General features: G+C 55.5%; 1 protein-coding gene across 5 annotated transcripts in view; it reads left to right on the top strand.

The window, feature by feature from the left end:
• The window catches only part of LOC144949065 (zinc finger protein DPF3-like), a 324,698-nt gene that overhangs the window by 85,198 nt on the left and 220,687 nt on the right, over window positions 1-18,813 (top strand). Inside the window, exons 9-11 of one of the 5 annotated variants that reach the window (XR_013640239.1) lie at window positions 8,186-8,298; window positions 9,308-9,389; window positions 12,553-13,855. Coding sequence is in view for 4 of the 5 variants with exons in the window: in XM_078878875.1 (XP_078735001.1) it covers window positions 3,502-3,800 (299 nt within the window). In the remaining variant the exon portion in view is untranslated. Of the gene's footprint in view, window positions 1-3,501; window positions 4,993-8,185; window positions 8,299-9,307; window positions 9,390-12,552; window positions 15,022-18,813 lie in introns of those variants that run through there. The other 4 variants (XM_078878878.1, XM_078878877.1, XM_078878875.1 and 1 more) reach the window with 4 other exon arrangements.

Raw genomic sequence — 18,813 nt, 5'->3', positions numbered from 1 at the left:
GGTCTTTATGCCTCGTTGGGTCTCTATGTATCTCTATGTGTCGCTATGCGGAGTGAATCCATCCGTGTGGAGCTTTGAAGTGTTATCCCCGGCTGGGCCCAAACTCTCACACGCCGGGGAATTAGCCAATCAAACGTTCGGATGCGGCACGCTCGGTCAACAGTGACCATTATTTGGAACTGCCTTTTGTGTTTAGTTTGTTGTCCTTCCCCCCCCCCGCACCTCCGATTAGCCACGGTTGGCTACGTACGGTGCGAAAGAAGTTCAATGTGCATGCATTGGAAAGCCACCGGAGCGATGCACTTTTAAATCGTCGTCTACATTGAAAACTCGGCGAAGCCTTGCTGCATAAATATCGACTATTACGGTGATTACCGTCGTCGTCGTTGTTATTACTGCTATCATCGTCGTCATGAATTTGCGAGTGGCCAAATCGTCGTAAAATCCCAGAAAAGTCTCACATTTCACCCCCCCCCCCCCCCAAACGCGGCTTCGAAAGTTTATTGACACGAAGCCACGGACGGATCCCACGAAGCGATTCCCGGCTCGAGCCGAACGTGGCGGCGGCGGCGGCGGCCGTCTCTCGCTTTGCAGCCCTGGGATGGGCGGCTGGAAATTCCACATTGCTATGGCCGGGCCGGCGAGTCAATCCACGGGACAACCACCGCCCGCTTCGCTTTGGGAAGTGAGCGGGCCGCCGTTTAACGTGAGCACCAGGTACTCGATTGAGGCTGAGTCGACCTAGGGAAGGCCCAGGACCGGTCGGCTGTCGGCGGGGAGTCGAACTGGGGTTGTGCTAACCGGTCCGCCACCGCTCCCCCCACACACGCGCACGCACTCACGCGAAGACGTTTACATGAACGTTTCCCATTTTTAGTGCAGATACAACGAACCCCACCCAGACACCTTCAGGAATCTCACGTTTGCATTTAAAATGGCAACACGATAATATCATGTTCATAGCATAATAAAAGGTGAGATAATGCTGCCGCTACTACTGCTGCTACTGCTGCTACTGCTGTTACATTTCTACTATTGCTACTTCTGCTGCTACTACTACTGATGCTGCTACTGCTGCAGCTACCACTACTGCTACTAATGCTGTTACAACTACTGCTGCTGCTTCTGCTGCTGCTACTACTGCTGCTACTGATGTTACATTTCTGCTACTTCTGCTGCTACTACTGCTGCTGCGACTACTGATGCTGCTACTGCTGCAGCTACTACTACTGCTAATAATGCTGTTACAACTTCTACTGCTGCTGCTACTACTGCTGCTGCTACTGATTCTACTGATTCTACTGCTGTTACTTCTGCTGCTGCCACGAGTGATGCTGCTACTGCTGCTGCTGCTACTACTGCTGCTGCTGCTACTGCTGCTGCTGTTTAACGAGAGCTCTCTATGGTCTGAGCTGGAATAGCATTGGGGGAGCTTCTCACTTAACATGCCGAGCCGTGAGTGCGTGAGGAATTAACAGGGGGGGGCAGTGGAGGGGGGGGGGGGCAGGGTGGGGCGGAGGGGAGCAAGAGAGTGATGTTGATACCCTGCTTCATACCTCATTACCATGGTGATGAGGATGATGGGCGATGTTGATACCCTGCTTCATACGTCATTACCATGGCGATGATGAGATAAGCGATGTTGATTCCCTGCTTCATACCTCATTACCATGGTGATGATGATGGGCGATGTTGATACCCTGCTTCATACCTCATTACCATGGTGATGAGGATGGGCGATGTTGATACCCTGCTTCATACGTCATTACCATGGTGATGATGATGGGCGATGTTGATTCCCTGCTTCATACCTCATTACCATGGTGATGATGATGGGCGATGTTGATACCCTGCTTCATACGTCATTACCATGGTGATGAGGATGATGGGCGATGTTGATACCCTACTTCATACGTCATTACCATGGTGATGATGATGATCATCATGACGACGATGGCAACGACGGACGATGAGCAGGGAATGTCCACCCCACGCGTCCGAGCGAACATCGACCCAGAAGGTTCATTATGCAGGAAAGTGTCGACGTGTTTCTTTCGACTCAATTTCAGGAGGGTCCTACATACTTCGGGATATTTTGACTTTTCATTGAGGGGTGGGGGTGGTGGGGAGGGGCTGTTTTGTGTCACCGGGGAGACCTCAAAGAGGTCAGCCACAGAGTCTCTTTCGCAACAGGTGAGCCAGCGCGTGAGTCTCCCAGCAGGGGATGCTTATCACCGTGTGGTCACGGGGGAGCCTGTAGGCAGGTCACGTGGTCACACAATAGCCTGTAGGCAGGCCACGTGGTCACGTGGGAGCCTGTAGTCAGGTCAACAGGTCACACGGTTGCCTGTAGGCAGGTCCTGTGGTCACACGGCTGCCTGTAGGCAGGCCACGTGGTCACGTGGGAGCCTGTAGGCAGGCCACGTGGTCATGTGGGTGCCTGTAGGCAGGTCACCGGGTCACACGGCTGCCTGTAGAGCCACTGTTAACCACCCTGGCAGGAATGTGCGTGCACTGCGGTTGTTATGGAAAGCGGCTGAAACTCGCGACGCTGCGCGCAGGTAACACGAGGCGGGTCGGCATCGGGGAACGATTACTACGGATTTCCAGCCAAGTCTGTGACGGTGGGGGTGAGGGGGTTGGGGGGGGGTGAGTGGGTGAGGGGGTGGGGGGGGTGAGGGGGTGTGGGGTGAGGACCTTCTTGTTTGAGAGGGGGGCGGCTGACGGGGGCTGGGAACCAAAATATGAATAATCTGCTGGTGCTGGACGTGGCTCGACGTTTGCTCCGATGCCGAAACCCCCGGTGCGGTCCCCCACCGCCGATGGCGACGACGATGTTTGTCGGCGCGGCAACCAACGGAGCGGCCGGTCCCACCTCGACGGCTGCTACGCCGCTGGGGGGCAATTTTCGTCGCCGGCAAAAAATGTTTTTTGTTGTTGTTGTGTACGTATCACCAGCAGCGGTCGCCGCACCGTGTTTAACACCCCCACCCACCCACCCCGTGAAGCGATTCCGGTCGCCCGAACGAGGGCCCCCACCCCTTCCCCCCCCCCCACAGGCAACCGGGGACGGCGACATCCAATCACATCGCAGGCAGAGGTCACACAACCCCGACCCCCCCATAGCCCCCCCCCCGTCCCTCCCCCCGAGACGCGCTCCTCCTCTTGTCTTCGTTTGACCCCCCCCCGGACAGAACCCTTCCCCCCCGATCGTCTTCGTGGTCGTTTCTCTCTCTGCCCCCCCTCCTCCCCCCACAACTGCCGGTACCCCCCCCCCCCCTTCGCCACCGCCAACCGCTCGGGACGAGTCTCGCGGCGGCGGTGGTGGCCCCGGCGACGATCGCGGCCCTTCAAATTGGCACCCGGCGTGTCACGTGGAGGGCGGTGGTGGTGGGGGGGGGGGGGTCGGGGGTGGGGGGGGCGGCGTGCCGAGGGGCCCCCGCCACATCCCGGCGGTAACGCGGCGATCCCGGGCGTGTGTGGTGTGCCGACTGGGCCCAGCTGGCGGCACGGGGGCGGACGCGCCACGCGGAAGCCAGCGGAGCCGGGGGGGCGGTCGGGCCCGTAGGTGGTGGGCCGGGGGGCCGCGCGGCGGGGCCGCCGCCGCCGCCCGGGGGGGCACGTCCACCCGGGGCCGCCGGGCCTCAGGCGGGGGCCGGGCCAGAGGGGGAGCCGGAGGGGGTCGCGGTGCGGCGCTCGGCGAGGCGTTTGGCCACTTCGACGGCAACGGCTCGACGATCCTCGGCTTCGATGAAGATTTCTTCTTTTTGAACGACATCCGAATGAATTACAATTTCTGACGTGAATCTCGCGGAGGCGGAGAGCGGGCTGCTGCTGCGGTTGGGCCCTGATGGAATCCAGTCACCCCCCCACCCCCACCCCCCGTTCCCCCCCCCACCCCACGTCTCTTGTGTGTTCCGGATAGAATCTGTCCGGAGACCGTGCCCTCGTTTTAAATGTTTGTACACGAACGAAAGTTGTCAGAAAGTTGCGAGTTGACGAGGAATAACAATTGTTTATTTTTCTTCTTTTGGGCTGACAACGCACATGACGTACAAGCCATAAATGCTGCCCCCCCCCATCCTACTGTGCATTGCTCCCCAGTAGCGTTCTTTGCTTCTCGCTCGGCAAGTGCCGATTTAACGTCTCCAATCCCGTTCCGTCGTTCAGTCCCCGCGGCTGCCGGCGCCGTGAGAATCGCCGATCGGCGTGCTAAACAAATCGACACGACCAACAGCATCACTAACAATCTAAAACGCAGCGCTGCCATCCCGAAAGTTCCCCCCCACCACCACCACCACCGCCTCCCGCCCCCCTCCCCCCAATTCCTCTCTTGCGATGGTGGTGGTGGTGACGGCGTCGGGATGATTCGTGTAATAGTAGTAGCAGCCATAATGATGATGATGTGACGGCCACTTGTGCGGCAAACTCTCACCGCATCTCTCAAGCCGACTCGCCACCTCCCCCCGAGCGCCGCGGGGGTCACGTGGACAGCGCTCGCTGCCCCGGCACCGAATTTTAAAGACCAAAATCGCTGAAGGACGACGAAATCGCCGTCCGTCCGTCTCTGTCTTTGCCTTCGTTGGGTGCAGCCTCGTCCGACGGTGCCGGGTTAAGTTTTTTTTTGCGCGCGTTTTTCTCTCTTTCTCTCGCTCTCTCGGTTGTTACGCCTGCACCCGCTCGCTCGCTGAACGTCACAGCCCCCATGTTCGCGGTGAATTTAAAAATATATTTTTTTCCCTCTTCTCGCGGTGTGTCTCGGCCGGTTGAGGGTTTTTGTTATTATTATTTTTGTTTATTTTTCATTCTCTATCTCCTCTCCTCTCTCTCTTCTCTCTCTCTCTATTATAATTTATGCAGAAAAATAAAAGAGATGGTTGTTGAATGGACACAAGCCTTGCGTGTTGGTATTTTTGGTTTTCGTTTTGGTTTGCCTTTTTGGTTCCACCTTGAATGGAGAATGCATGTGTGTGTACCCATGTGTGTGTACCCATGTGTGTGTACTCATGCTTGTACCGTGTGTGTACCCGTGTGAGTATCCATGTGTGTGTCCCGTGTGTGTGCCCGTGTGTGTACCAGGGACGTGCGGTCAGAGGAGGCAGGGGAGGCAGAGCCTCACCTGTCATACTCCAATGAAAACAGCTGTTACGAAAAGTAAAAAAAAGAAGAATCAAATAAAATAAATATTAAGATATTTCCACTGACCTTTGTTATAAATGTCATTTCTGTACGATTCCAATCATTTTTATAGTCAAAATCGCCAAATTTGCGGAGCTCCGCTGCAAATACAGGAAGAGACGAGAGGTGAGGCAGCCACGAGCTCAGCCTCCCCTCTGATTGCGCAACCCCTCAGCAACTGGATGGAGCGCGGGCAATAAGCGCGTGCCTGTTACTATCTCAGTATGTCACCAATGTAATGTTTGTAGACCCCTTCATTTCATGTCCTCGCCTTCCATACTCCGGGTAACTTATGTCACGTGTGTGTATAGAGATATTTAGGCTCGCTGTTCTCGTCATGAAACTGCAATGAAAAAGCACCAGGGGAGGCAGCTATCACATCTGCCTCACTGAGGGGGACGTGTCTAACACGCCCCCCTCAGTGAGGACACGCCCCCTCAGTGAGGACACGCCCCCTCAGTGTGTGAATCTGGCTCTGACACGAGCCAGTGCCTCCCCGCACGTCACTAGTGTGTACTCATGTGTGTGCCCATGTGTGTGTACCAGTATGTGTACCCGCGTGTGTCCCATGTGTGTACGCGTGTGCGTGCCCGCGTGTGTACGGGTTTGTGTACCAGTGTGCGAGTACCCGTGTGTGTCTCATGCCCAAACATTGCGTCCGCAGTTCCTGCAGCGTCTCCCCCAACCGCTCGGCCCCATTCGCAACCCCCACTCCACTCCAATCACGGCCGATGGACAATCACCCTCCCACCCCCCTCCCTCCCTCCCTCCCACCCCCTCCCTCCCACCTCCCTCCCACCCCCCTCCCTTCCACCCCCTTCCCTCCCTCCCCCACTGCCATACAGTGATTCACACGGGGTGCCGCGGTGGCTGGGAGATGTTAACTACCTCGCCGGGTACACAGGAAGCCGTGGGTTCGATCCCGACCCTGACGATGCCTGCTGCTGTATATTTGGAGTTTGCGTGTCTCTATCTCATCATCATCACGGTGGCTAGGAGATGTTAACTACCTCGCCTGGTGTACAGGAGGCAGGTGAGTTCGATCCCAACCCATGGATTCGTCTCCGGGTTTTGTACCTCATTTAGAATCGACATCGCTGCTGCTATAAATGTCCACGTGATGATGATGATGATATGAACGTGCGTTTAGAGAGCATTTGGCTACTACTATAAATGTCCACGTGACAAGCCACCGCTTCGTCGAGCCATCGTTTGTGACGGCCAGGCTCAACTTCTGACAAATAGCTACGTAGCTCAGCGGGGCCTTTCCTGGCGAAATAAAATAAGAATCGATGATAGTTTTATCCACTGGGAAGTGTCGTTGACCGGACGTATCCACTCTCGCGTGTTGGTGAAGTTGGAACGTTTTTTTCAGAATCTTGATTTTTCTTCATCCGGGACGAATCCGATGAGCTGCGAAGCTCTGGTTTCACCAAGTCAGATGTCCACGTCAGCAATTCACGAGCCCAGAGACTCATTCGGAGGGCACTCGCCGCTGATGGCAGAAGTGGCTTATCGTCACGTGGATATTCACCCCAGAGGTCGCAACCGGGTACCCGATACCCGTACCCTACCCGATACCCGGCTACCCGTACCCAGCCGGGTACGGGTACCCGTTTGCGACCCTGGTGCGGCCGGGTACGGGTAGGCCGTGAGTCACTGGTGAGTAACCGGTTGTCACTCATTTCCCAACGTCTTGTCTCTTCTCACAATTCAAGTTCCTAGAATCAACCCACCCGCGCCTGCAACAGGGCTTCATCCCAGAGGTCGCAAGCGGGTACCCATACCCGTTTGCGACCCTGGTGCGGCCGGGTACGGGTACGGGTAAGGAATCAAAACCCGTTTGCGACCTCTGATTCACCCCAGCCAAACACTCTAAGCGAGTGACGCCGATTCTAAATGAGGGGGGAAAAACCGGAGGGCCCCAGAGATAAATCCACGTGATCGGCATCGCGCTTGCTGAAGGTGAATGCCTTCAGGGAAGTCGTGGACTCTGTTTACGCAACTGCGCACAATTCTGAGTCACTTAAAACTGCTTTGCCGTTACTTATTGCCAATTGTGAACTCAGACTATTGTCCTATCATCTCATAGAGTCCCTGGCACGTAATAATATGCTACACAGTGGCAGTAGGGGTCGCAAAATACCGATTTATTACTAATAAACCCCAATGATCCGATCGAAATTAGGGATTTCGATCGGATCATTGGGGGGGGGGGGGCACGTGCCACCCCCCCTCCCCTACTGGCTCCGCCAGTGACTAAAACGCGGCGTTTGGAGGCCGCAAATCGGACTGCGCACGACGGACGAGAAGCCTCTTCCAGCCGGGGGCCCCGAGGTGTCAAGGGGCCGGTGCCGTTCGCGTACTTTGCGCTGTTCGGCATGACGGCCGGCGCCCGGAGAGATCCGAGCCGATCCATCGTCCATCAAGAACCGGCGGCGGTGGCGGCGGCGGCGGTGGCGGCAGCAGCAACCGACCGGCAAAAAACCCGGCGCGTCACCCAAGTGAGCCGCTCAGAATTCCCAGTTGGCGAAGGATTTCTCCCGGTGAACGCGGGAGCGAAACGTCGGACCTCATGCCGAACGACGCCGCCGGCGATCGTTGTAAACATTAAAAAGGCGTCCCACCGACGGCGGTGGTGGTGGTGGAGCGGTGGTGGTGGTGGGAGCGGTGGTGGTGGTGATGGTGGTGGAGCGGTGGTGGTGGAGTGGTGGTGGTGGTGCATCTTGGGAGCGAGCAGGAGGAGGATGAAACCGGAGTCGGAGGAGCGGGGCGCGGTGGAGAAGCGCGTGGCTTGGCCCCGCGCGCGCGTGCCGCGTGCCGCGTGCCGCGTGCCGCGTGCCGCGTGCCGCGCGGGGTGCCGCGGTGGGTGCTGCGTGCCGTGCTGGGTGTGCGTGTGGGTGCGTGAGTCTTGGCTGCGCGTGTGTGTGTGCGTGTGTGCGCTGCCTGCTCGTGCGCGCGTGTGCGTGCGTGCGCGCGTGTGTGTGCGCGTGTCCCCACCACGCAGGCCACCCCACGTGCCTGCAGTTCACGGAGAACATGCGTGCGGCGGTGCGTGTCTATCGCTGGCAGTGCATCGAGTGCAAGAGCTGCAGCCTCTGCGGGACATCCGAGAACGACGTGAGAACCCCCCCCCCACCGCTCCTCCCCCCCCACCGCTCCTCGTCCCCACTGCTCTCTCCCCCCACCGCTCCCCCCCCCCACCGCTCCCCCCCCCCCCACCGCTCCTCCCCCCCCCACCGCTTTTGTTCGGCCAGATAGAGGAGGCTAAACGGGCACGGCACGGGCTAGAGAAGATATGGAGTGAGTGGACTTGCCGATGACTGGTACCTGCGGTGTCAAGATCGGCCTCTGTGGAGGAGGCTCGTGAAGGACGCTACTGGGCAGTTGGAGGCAGTCGCCCTCCAACAACAACAGAGGGCGGAGGAGCGACGCTCACAACAACGAGCGGAGCGCCGGGTGGCTAAAGCACAGCAAGTTGGCACAGTAGGGGGCACAGGTGGTGCATCGTCCACTCATCTCAGTCGGTCGACCCAAGGCACCTGGGTCTGTCCCGTGACCTGCCAGCGGGCGTTCGACACTTGGCGTGGCCTTAACGCGCACATAGCCTGGCACAAGCGCCGTAGTGACGTCACCGTCACTTAGTGGCGAATGGCGGTTATTATGTATATCTCTGTGTATCTGCGTGTGTGTATCTCTGTGTGTGTATCTGTGTGTATCTGTGTGTGTGTATCTCTGTGTGTGTATCTCTGTGTATGTGTATCTGTGTGTGTATGTATGTATTTGTGTGTGTGTATCTCTGTGTGTGTATCTGTGTGTGTGTGTGTATCTCTGTGTGTGTATCTGTGTGTGTGTATCTCTGTGTGTGTATCTGTGTGTGTATCTCTGTGTGTGTATCTGTGTGTGTATCTCTGTGTGCGTATCTGTGTGTGTATGTATGTATTTGTGTGTGTGTATCTCTGTGTGTGTATCTGTGTGTGTATGTGTATCTGTGTGTGTATGTATGTATTTGTGTGTGTATCTCTGTGTGGCCGTTGCTCTCGGTATCGGTGTGCGTGTCCGCGCGTGGCGCAGACGCCGGTCGCTCTTTGCCGTTTGACCCCCGGTGACCTGCCGACCCCTTTGGCAGGAGCAGTTGCTGTTCTGCGACGACTGTGACCGGGGCTACCACATGTACTGCCTCTCCCCGCCCATGGACGAGCCTCCTGAGGGTACGCGCCACCGCCACCGCTCACCGTCGCGAACACCCATCCCGCACCGCCGCCGGCTCTCGCCGCCACGCCAATGCCACCCCCGCCCTCCCCTCCGCCCCCCCGGTCCACTCTCTCGTGTCAGGCGTGGGGCTTTTCGCTTCGCACAACGACGCGCAGCTGTTTTGTTTTAGCAGGTCAAGCCCGCAGGGCTGTCGGATATTTTTTCATTTTTCAGGCGGCGACCTGTTCACGCGTGCGTGGCGATGAAACTCGGCCCATCGACGTGCTTCTTGGGACCCCTGTCTGGCTTCAATGAATAACCACAAACACCCACCCGGTCCCGATCGCGGCTTACACACGACAAGATCAAAAATAAAATACGGCCTCGGGGAATTGCGGCGACGTCCAGGGCAGGAGATGTTAACTACCTCGCCTGGTACGCAGGAGGTCGTGGGTTCGATCCCGACCCTAACGCCTGCTGCTGTATATTTGGAGTTTGCGTGTCTCTCTCTCATCATCATTACGGTGGCTAGGAGATGTTAACTACCTCGCCTGGTACGCAGGAGGTCGTGGGTTCGATCCCGACCCTGACGCCTGTTGCTGTATATTTGCAGTTTGCGCGTCTCTCTCTCTCCCCGTGGTCGCGTTAATTTTTCTCGGGGTCCTCCAGTTTTTCCCCTCCACATTTAGTATAACATCACCACGCGTTCACAGAGTATTTGGCCACTCTGTTGAGCTATCATTTGCGATCGCCAGGTCGCCTCTTGAAAAAGAGCTATTAAATAGCTCAGTGGGCTTTACCTGGTAAACTAAAAAGCATAGTCATAATAATAATAGCTCGAACAGCTGCCCTCCCCATTGCTGTCGCAATGGCTGTGGATTACATCTCCGGCTCCAGCCGTGGCGTGGATCTCGTGGCATAGGCGGCACGGACTCGGTTGGCGCCGGCAGGGAAATTCTGCCAGCGTCTTGCCACAGATCATCCGCGGCGCTGCCTAGGCACGCACGTACGTTCAACTCCCTTCGCGACGCACGCAGCCGGTCGCGCCGATCGGAGGAACAGCAAACTGAACGCGATAAGCAGTTCTAAAGAAAGGGGTTCGTCAATCGAGAGGAGTTGCAAGTGCCGTAGCTCCCAGCGGCTTGCTAATGTTGGAAGGAGGAGCGTTCCAGACGGCATCCGAAGGCGCCGCGCGATGTCGCGGTGACCACCGTCTTTAGGCCGAGCGTAAAGCCGCCGCTGTGCGGATGACCGGAGTTCACGCGATGATGGTTTATGCTCCTTGAGTCACACGCACACACACACACACGTATCATCCCTTAACTCACACACACCACACACACACATACGTGTCATCCCCTAACTCACACACACACACAGCACACACACCACACACACGTCTCACCCCCTAACTCACACACACACACCACACACACGTGTCATCCCCTAACTCACACACACACCACACACAGACACATCTTATCCCCTAACTCACACACACAATAAATTACAAAGATCCCCCTATAGCCTTAACAGACTGTAGGGGCAAGTGCTGTTAGCGAGCACCTATAAATGCCAGCACGGCACACGAGGGGGTGGGTGGCCAGCACCACGCCCGGCCGCCTTTGTCTCCCCAGTGGCGATGTTTACGCACCGCAACAGGTACTCATTCGAGGCTGAGTCGACCTAGGGGAGGCCCAGGTACCGGTTCAGATAATCGTCACCGGTGTTGGCCGTGAGCGGCAATCGAACCCGGGTCGCCGGGTTCGTAGCGCAGCGTAGCGCTAACCGCTACACCACCGCTCACTCTCACACTCACTCTCTCTCATACTAAAAAAACACCCACAATCCACCCGACGCTCATTTAATTTGTGAGCAGCAGGGAGGCAGCCCAACTTGGTGTCGGCATTCATTAACCGCCACCACCGCCACCACCGCCACCACCACCACCACCGCCGCCACCGCTGCCACCACCCAAGCGGGCGAGGAGCCGGGGGCTCATTTCACGCCAAATGTCACCGAGGTTTAATTGGCAAAATCATTGCCACCTCGCTTGCAAGTGCCGCTTTACAGCAGACACCCCGTTAATTGGTGCAAATGAATAATGCCGAAGCGTGGAGGAGGAGGAGGAGGAGATGTGATGGGGGGGGAGGCGGGTAACGAAGCCGCTATTTTTACGCCGCCCGCATGGCGAGAACTGCCTTGCGTCAGCGGCTCTTGGTGCAAGATGAGATGGACGTGTGTGTGTGTGTCAGTGTGTGTGTGTGTGTGTCTGTGTGTCTGTGTGTGTGTGTCTGTGTGTGTGTGTCAGTGTGTGTGTGTGTGTGTCTGTGTGTGTGTGTGTTTGTGTGTGTGTGTGACTGTGTATGTGTCTGTGTGTGTGTGTGACTTTGTGTGTCTGCGTGTGTCTGTGTGTGTCTGTGTGTGTGTGTGTCTGCGTGTGTGTGTGTCTGTGTGTGTGTGTGTCTGTGTGTGTGTCTGTGTGTCTGTGTGTGTGTGTCTGTGTGTGTGTCTGTGTGTGTGTCTGTGTGTGTGTGTCTGTGTGTGTGTGTCTGTGTGTGTGTGTCTGCGTGTGTGTGTGTCTGTGTGTGTGACTGTGTGTGTCTGTGTGTGTGGGGGAGTGGAAGTGCAGCGGTTAGCGCTACGAACCTGGCGACCCGGGTTCGATTCTCGCTCACAGCCAACTCCGGTGACGATTATCTGAACCGGTCCTGGGCCTCCCCAAGGTCGACTCAGCCTCAAATGATCTTTGTTGTGAGAGGGAGTGTGTGTGAGTGAGAGTTAGTGAGTGTGAGAATGAGTGTGTGTGAGTGTGTGTGAGAGGGAGTGTGTGTGAGAGTAAGAGTTAGTGAGTGTGTCTGAGAGTGAGTGTGAGAGTGAGTGTGTGTGAGAGGGAGTGTGTGAGAGTGGGGATGCATTTTGTCCACTTTGTTGGGCTATCATTTGTGGTGGCCAGGTCGCATGGGGATGGTTCAGTGTTGTCTGTGTTGGTGTTTGGGTGATTTGTTTCCTTTCTTGTACTTTTCACCACTGCCGTGTTTTTTTATATATTGATTGTCGGTGTAACCTTCTCACCCCGTGCCCCTTACTGGACATCTGTGGGGGGGGGGACAAACACACTTTATAGCTCATCGGTTTCCTCCCGCAGCGTAAATACACATTCCCGCTGATTCTTTGCAGGGAGTTGGAGCTGCCACATGTGCGTAGAGCAACTGAAGGAGAAAGCCTCGGCATACCCAGGCAAGGCTTGAGAGCGGCGCACGCCCGCCCGCCCGCCCACGCCGGCCAGCCGGCCAACCGGCCCATCCGTGGACAGTCTCACGTCGGTCCCAGGGGTCAACCCTCCTCCCGGTTGATGTGCCGTGAGAGGTTCTCTCTCGTGGTCGTGGTGGTGACGGTGACGGTGGATGTGTCGTGTCGGCTTGCACTGCAGAGCGCGCTCGCGACCCCCCACTCGGCGCATTCCGTCGCTGCGTCCGGGGCCGTTTTGACTCGCGCTGCGATGGGGGGCCCTGTGTGTGGAGATGGTGGCGGTCCACCCCCTGCCCCCCCCGCCCCATGTCCCTCTGCCCCCACCCCCCTGCCCCCCACCCCCGGCACCCCCCAGCGCATTTTTCTGGTGGTTTCCCCACCGCGCGTCGTTCGGCGTTGACGTCGCGACGTTCCAACCACGTGCTGGGAGCTTCCCGGTGAACGGTTCCAACCGCGCGATCGAACGCTAGCGCCGACGTTCACGGGGAAACTTTGGAACGTTGGGCAAACGTTGGGCCAACGTTGTACGCTTACTGGAAACCCAGTAAGCAACTGAAAGCATTCCAACGTTGAGCCGACGTTGGAATGTCTACTGGGTTCGTCAGGCTCACCGTCTCGCACGCGACCGACTGCCCCAATTCGTGCCCGACGCTTAATTGGCCTCGGCACCCTCTGACCTGTGCCCGCGAAATGCATTCTGGGAGCATTGCTTCACCCACAAGGACGTGTGGGTTGACCGACCACCTCTTGGGGCTTCAGAGCTCCTGGGACACACGCGGGGGGGGGGGGGGGGTCGCGAAACGTCGGACGTCGTGGCGAAACGTCGCGCGCGAGTATACAGTGCCGTACTGTGTGTATAGTAGGGCACTGTTTGCTATTTAAGGACCGCTCTCCGTGACGTTATTTGTATATACACTGCTGTCACCTTCCATTGCGTGAGTTTTGAGACAAATGAATTCGCCGGTCTGTTACTGCGCTGCCCGTGCGTGCGTGTGGGTGGGTGCGTTTGTGTGTGGCAACTCATGGGGAGCGGTGGCTCTGCGGTTAGCGCTACGAACTCAGCGAAACCGAGTTCGATTCCCGCTCACGGCCAACACCGGTGACGATTATCTCTGAACCGGTCCTGGGCCTGGTGCGGTGTGTAGTAAGCATCACCACTGGGGAGACAAAGGCGGCCAGGCGTGGTTACTGGCCACCCACCACCCCTCGCGTAACGTGCCGGCCTTCATAGGTGCTCGCTAACAGCACTTGCCCCAACAGTCTGTTACAGGCTACACGGGGGGTGGGGGGAGGGGATCTTTGTGCCAACTCAACGAACGAAACGCCACAGATTGCCAAATTAACGAGTGGCCGCTCCACATTAACGAGTGGCCTCATCCCCTAGCCACAGCGGGCAGCTCGGCAACCGGCGGCTCCGGGACTTCATTTATTTATTCAGCACCACCGCTGCCAGGCTCCTATTCACCCGCAGTGCATTGTGGCTCTTGAAATATTGAGTCCAGTTTTTTTTACCGAATTCGAGCAAAAAATGTCCCTTCCTCCTCTTCTTCATCTTTTTCATCATGCTGTTTTAGTTGGCGACATCCCCCCCTGCCCCAGCCACTTTCGCGAGTGATGCAACGATTTTACTTCTATAGGGCGTCGTCGCTTGGCGGTCACAGCCCGCGATGGGCCACGTTTGAAGAAATTACCGGTAATCTATGGACGGATTGAATTACCGAGCGCGCTGCGGGTCACACCACAGATAACTGTGCACAAACGTTGGGCCAATGTTTGGCCAACGGGTCAAATCGCATGCCAACATTGGGCCAACGTTCAATGCTTACTGGGAAGCCAACGATGCGCCAACGTTGGGCCAAGATTCAATGCTTATTGGGGAAGCCAACATTGGCTACAAACAACCACATGGCAAAATTGGACCAAGGATGGCATGTTTACTAGATTTCCAATAAACGCAGAATGTTGGGCCAACCTTAGTCCGATGATTACAACGACATGTCAACATTGGCCCAACGTTTTTCCCACCGCATCTCAACGTTGCCTCGACGTTGGGCGCCTTCACCGGGACTACTGAACCACCGTACACGGTACACGACATCCCGTTTCGTGTGCTCGAGTCAAATCGATCGGCCGTTCATAACAGAGGTTGTTTTTGGGGTCAGATCGCGTAAGTATAAATGTGTCGTTAAACCCGCCACCGCCCGACGCGGCCAATTCGTAAGGTTTGTCACGTAAATGAAACGTTCCAATTCGTTGCTAGTAGAGCACTAACCAGTGTGTTGGAGAGTGAACCCACTACAACGTTTACAGTTCGAGTAGCCGTGACGTTTCGTCAGTAATTACAAAAAGCAGCATCATCAGGCGGACAGCTAGGAGTTGTTACTTTCAAATGTGTGGACTTGTGGCGGGAGGGGGGGGGGAAGGGGGGCGGGGGGTGAGTATGGAACCAAACGCAGTGCCAAGCCCCGCAAACACGATCCCGACGGTCCCCTTCTGCGATGCATGCAGCCGCTTGCGCGATACCCGCTGTACAATAAAATAGTTATGCATGGGATGCCGCGTCGATTTGTCCACGACGACCCGGGGGGTGGGGGGAGGGGTTGGGGGGGGGGTGTCCCCACTTCAAGGCTCACGGGGAGCGGCGTGGCGCGTCGTGCTAGCGGACAGAGCCACCGTGCTTTGTCTTGTTGAGATATTTATGCAAGTCGGTAACAGGGACTCCTCGACTTACGAACGAGTTAGGTTCCGGAGGTGTGTTCGTAAGTCGATTTGTTCGTAAGTCCAACTTTACTCCTGTCAATTCCAAACGTGTTGTACGGCATGTACAGTAAACACGGGGAACGGCTTTACAAGTTGTATAATCTCCTGTAAATGTAGATGCCACTGGTTCTTCACGTTCCGCAGATGTAGATGCCACTGGTTCTTCACGTACTGCAGATGTAGATGCCACTGGTTCTTCACGTTCTGCAGATGTAGATTCCACTGCTTCTTCACGTTCTGCAGATGTAGATGCCACTGGTTCTTCATGTTTTGTAGATGTAGATGCCACTGGTTCTTCACGTTCTGCAGACGCAGATACCACTGGTCGTCACGTTCTGCATATGTAGATGCCACTGGTTCTTCACGTTTTGTAGATGTAGATGCCACCGGTTCTTCACGTTCTGCAGATGCCACTGGTTCTTCACGTTCTGCAGATGTAGATGCCACTGGTTCTTCACGTTCTGGAGATGTAGATGCCACCGGTTCTTCACGTTCTGCAGATGCCACTGGTTCTTCACGTTCTGCAGATGTAGATGCCACTGGTTCTTCACGTTCTGCAGATGTAGATGCCACTGGTTCTTCACGTTGTGCAGATGTAGATGCCACTGGTTCTTCACGTTCTGCAGATGTAGATGCCACTGGTTCTTCACGTTCTGCAGATGTAGATGCCACTGGTTTTTCACGTTCTGCAGATGTAGACGCCACCACCGCCAGCTATTGCGTGGCGGTTGAACTTACGACTCTCGGTCCAAACAGTCAACTGGACGTACGGACGGGGTTTGTTCGTATCTCTGAAAGTTCGTAAGTCGAATGTTCGTAAGTAGAGGAGTCTCAGCACGCTCATGGCGTGTGTGAGAGCGAAACAGATCGGGATCGAGAGGGAGAGAGGGCCGTGCCAGAGAACTTATCTGACACAGCCCCCTGTACCTCGTGACATCTCCACTAGGTGGGGCTGAGTGACCTCTGAAGAGACGGTGTCCTAATTAAGAAAAACCTCGCCGTGTTATTGACACCCCGTGAAAGTGATACAACTGTGTTATCTATCAACGGTAGACTTTTATAAACAATACGAAACAATTTCGATTTAAAGCTTTCGTGACTGCAGGGATTTATATTCTTGGTTCTTTCGGTAAAGTAACGTAGAAGGGAAATAATAAAATAATAAAACATAATAAAATAACATTCTCGCGACGTTTTGGCCACAACACAAGCAGCCGTCCTCAGGTGAAGAACAGAGCTGTCATTGGAGCGCTGTCTTTCCGACAGACCTGTTTCTTCACCTGAGGACGGCTGCTTGTGTTGTGGCCGAAACGTCGTGAGAATTCTATTGTTTAAAAATATGTATTTTATTATTTCCCTTCTACGTGACATTGCCGAAATAATCAAGATTATGAATACGAAAGAAAACAAAGCTCTCAAATGCTGTCCCCATGACCCTCAACCCTCAAATCCACACGACACCACACCTTCGACACTGCCGGAAGCCGTGGCCTGCTGCTGTATTTGCGCAGCGCAACTTCGCCTTGTGACGTCGTCATTACAGCCATGGGCGCCATTTTCACCGCCCTGAATGCGTCTCAAACGGCGTGGCTGAAATGCTCGAAGCTAATCGCAATGAAGGAAGGGGAATCTCTCACTCGGACGCCTTAGCAGTGCCGAGACCTTTTTGGAAAATTTTTAAACGTAACAAACAATTTGTAAAAAAAATTTTTTTATTAGAAAAATAATTTCTCATCACCAGCTGCTTGGTGGAGGACGAACCGCACCTGTGGATCAGTGCAAAGAGTCGGGGGGGGGCTGGCAGACCGGGGGGGGGGGGCAGGTGGAGGGGGGGGTGCGAGGAGAAGCGCTGAAATTGTCGAGTAAAATTGCGACAATTTTCCACTTGATTCTTCATCGTGGTAAGAAGGGAGGCGACGTTGGAGGGACAAACAGGGGGCGGAGGTTCCGTGGCGTGGCGCCGGGTCCCGTCGCGAACGCCCCGCGGACACGGCCCGGATCGAGGGCCTGATGGGGGGGCCTCAGGGTGACAACAAGAGGAGGTTGGAGTGTGCACATCGCACGTCGCAAAACAACGACCAAACATTGAAGTCGTCCGAGACGTGCATTTGCGTGACATTGACGGGTGTATTTCAACGCAGGGTGAATTCACCAAAAAACACAAATCGCTACACTCATTTCTTGAAGCAACAAAGAAAAACGAGAGAAGCCGCGCTCACTGGGCTCCAACATCGCACGGCCCACGATAGTTCACGGCCTCGGGGTCTCTAAGTGGCCACGACGCCTGTGTGCCAGGCTAGGTGCACTTTGTGGCCGTAACGTGAAGTGTCATAGGCTCGCTGCTGGCAGGAGGTCATGGGCCAGACCCAGCCGTGTGCCGCGGGTCGACTGGCTTGACATCGCCATACACCGTGGCATGGCCAGGCGTCATCAGAGATCCACTGATCGTGCCCCCCCCCCCCCGACTCAGCGGTGACCTCGCTCGCCACGCTCTGACCCTGGGATGACCGCCGGCCTTTGCGCCCCGGGCCGTCGGACCAGGGGGCTCTAGAATTCCCCTGCCCCCCCCCACCTCCCTCGCAGTGGACGGAGACTCAACTCCCAACCCGAACAACCCCCACCACGTATTCTTGGTTCTTTCGGTAAAGTCACGTAGAAGGGAAATAATAAAATAATAAAAATATAAAACAATTAAAATTCTCACGACGTTTCGACTGCAACACAAGCAATCGTCATCAGGTGTGAAATCCACAGCAAGAAAATGCTTCAAATTTGTTTCAAAAATGTTCTAATTTTCTTGCTGTGGATTTCACGCCTGATGACGATTGCTTGTGTTGCAGTCGAAACGTCGTGAGAATTTTTATTGTTTTATATTTATGTGACTTTACCGAAAGAACCAAGAATATGAATCCCTGCAGTCACGAAAGCTTTAAATCAAAGTGTAACCCCACCACGACTTGTTCACAAAGACCCCCCCCCCCCTCTCTCTCGCGAGTTCCCCCGTCTCGTCTCTTGGAGTCGAGAACCGGTCCAGGTTTTGGCCCGTTGAACAGTCGCGCTCGTCTCAGCACCGTGACTCAGTGACGCTGGCATCCGGGGTTCAAGGTAAGTAAATAATAAATAAATATATAAGGCATGAATATTTATATTCTTGGTTCTTTCGGTAAAGTCACGGAGAAGGGAAATAATAAAATGATAATAAATTAAACGTGACTTTACCGAAAGAACCAAGAATATTAATACCTGCAGTCACGAAAGCTTTAAATCGAAATTTATGAATATTTAGTTCACAACAAAACATCGATTACATCGTGACGTCGTCTAGGGCGGCGCCTGGTGTACAGGAGGTCGTGGGTTGGATCCCGACCCTGACGCCTGCTGCTGCATATTTTGAGTTTGCGTGTCTCTCCCTGTGGTTGCGTGGATTTT

Source organism: Lampetra fluviatilis, chromosome 52 (assembly GCF_964198595.1).
Source record: "Lampetra fluviatilis chromosome 52, kcLamFluv1.1, whole genome shotgun sequence".
NCBI classification, from domain to species: Eukaryota; Metazoa; Chordata; class Hyperoartia; order Petromyzontiformes; family Petromyzontidae; genus Lampetra; species Lampetra fluviatilis.
This window is presented reverse-complemented; position numbering and strand designations above follow the sequence as displayed.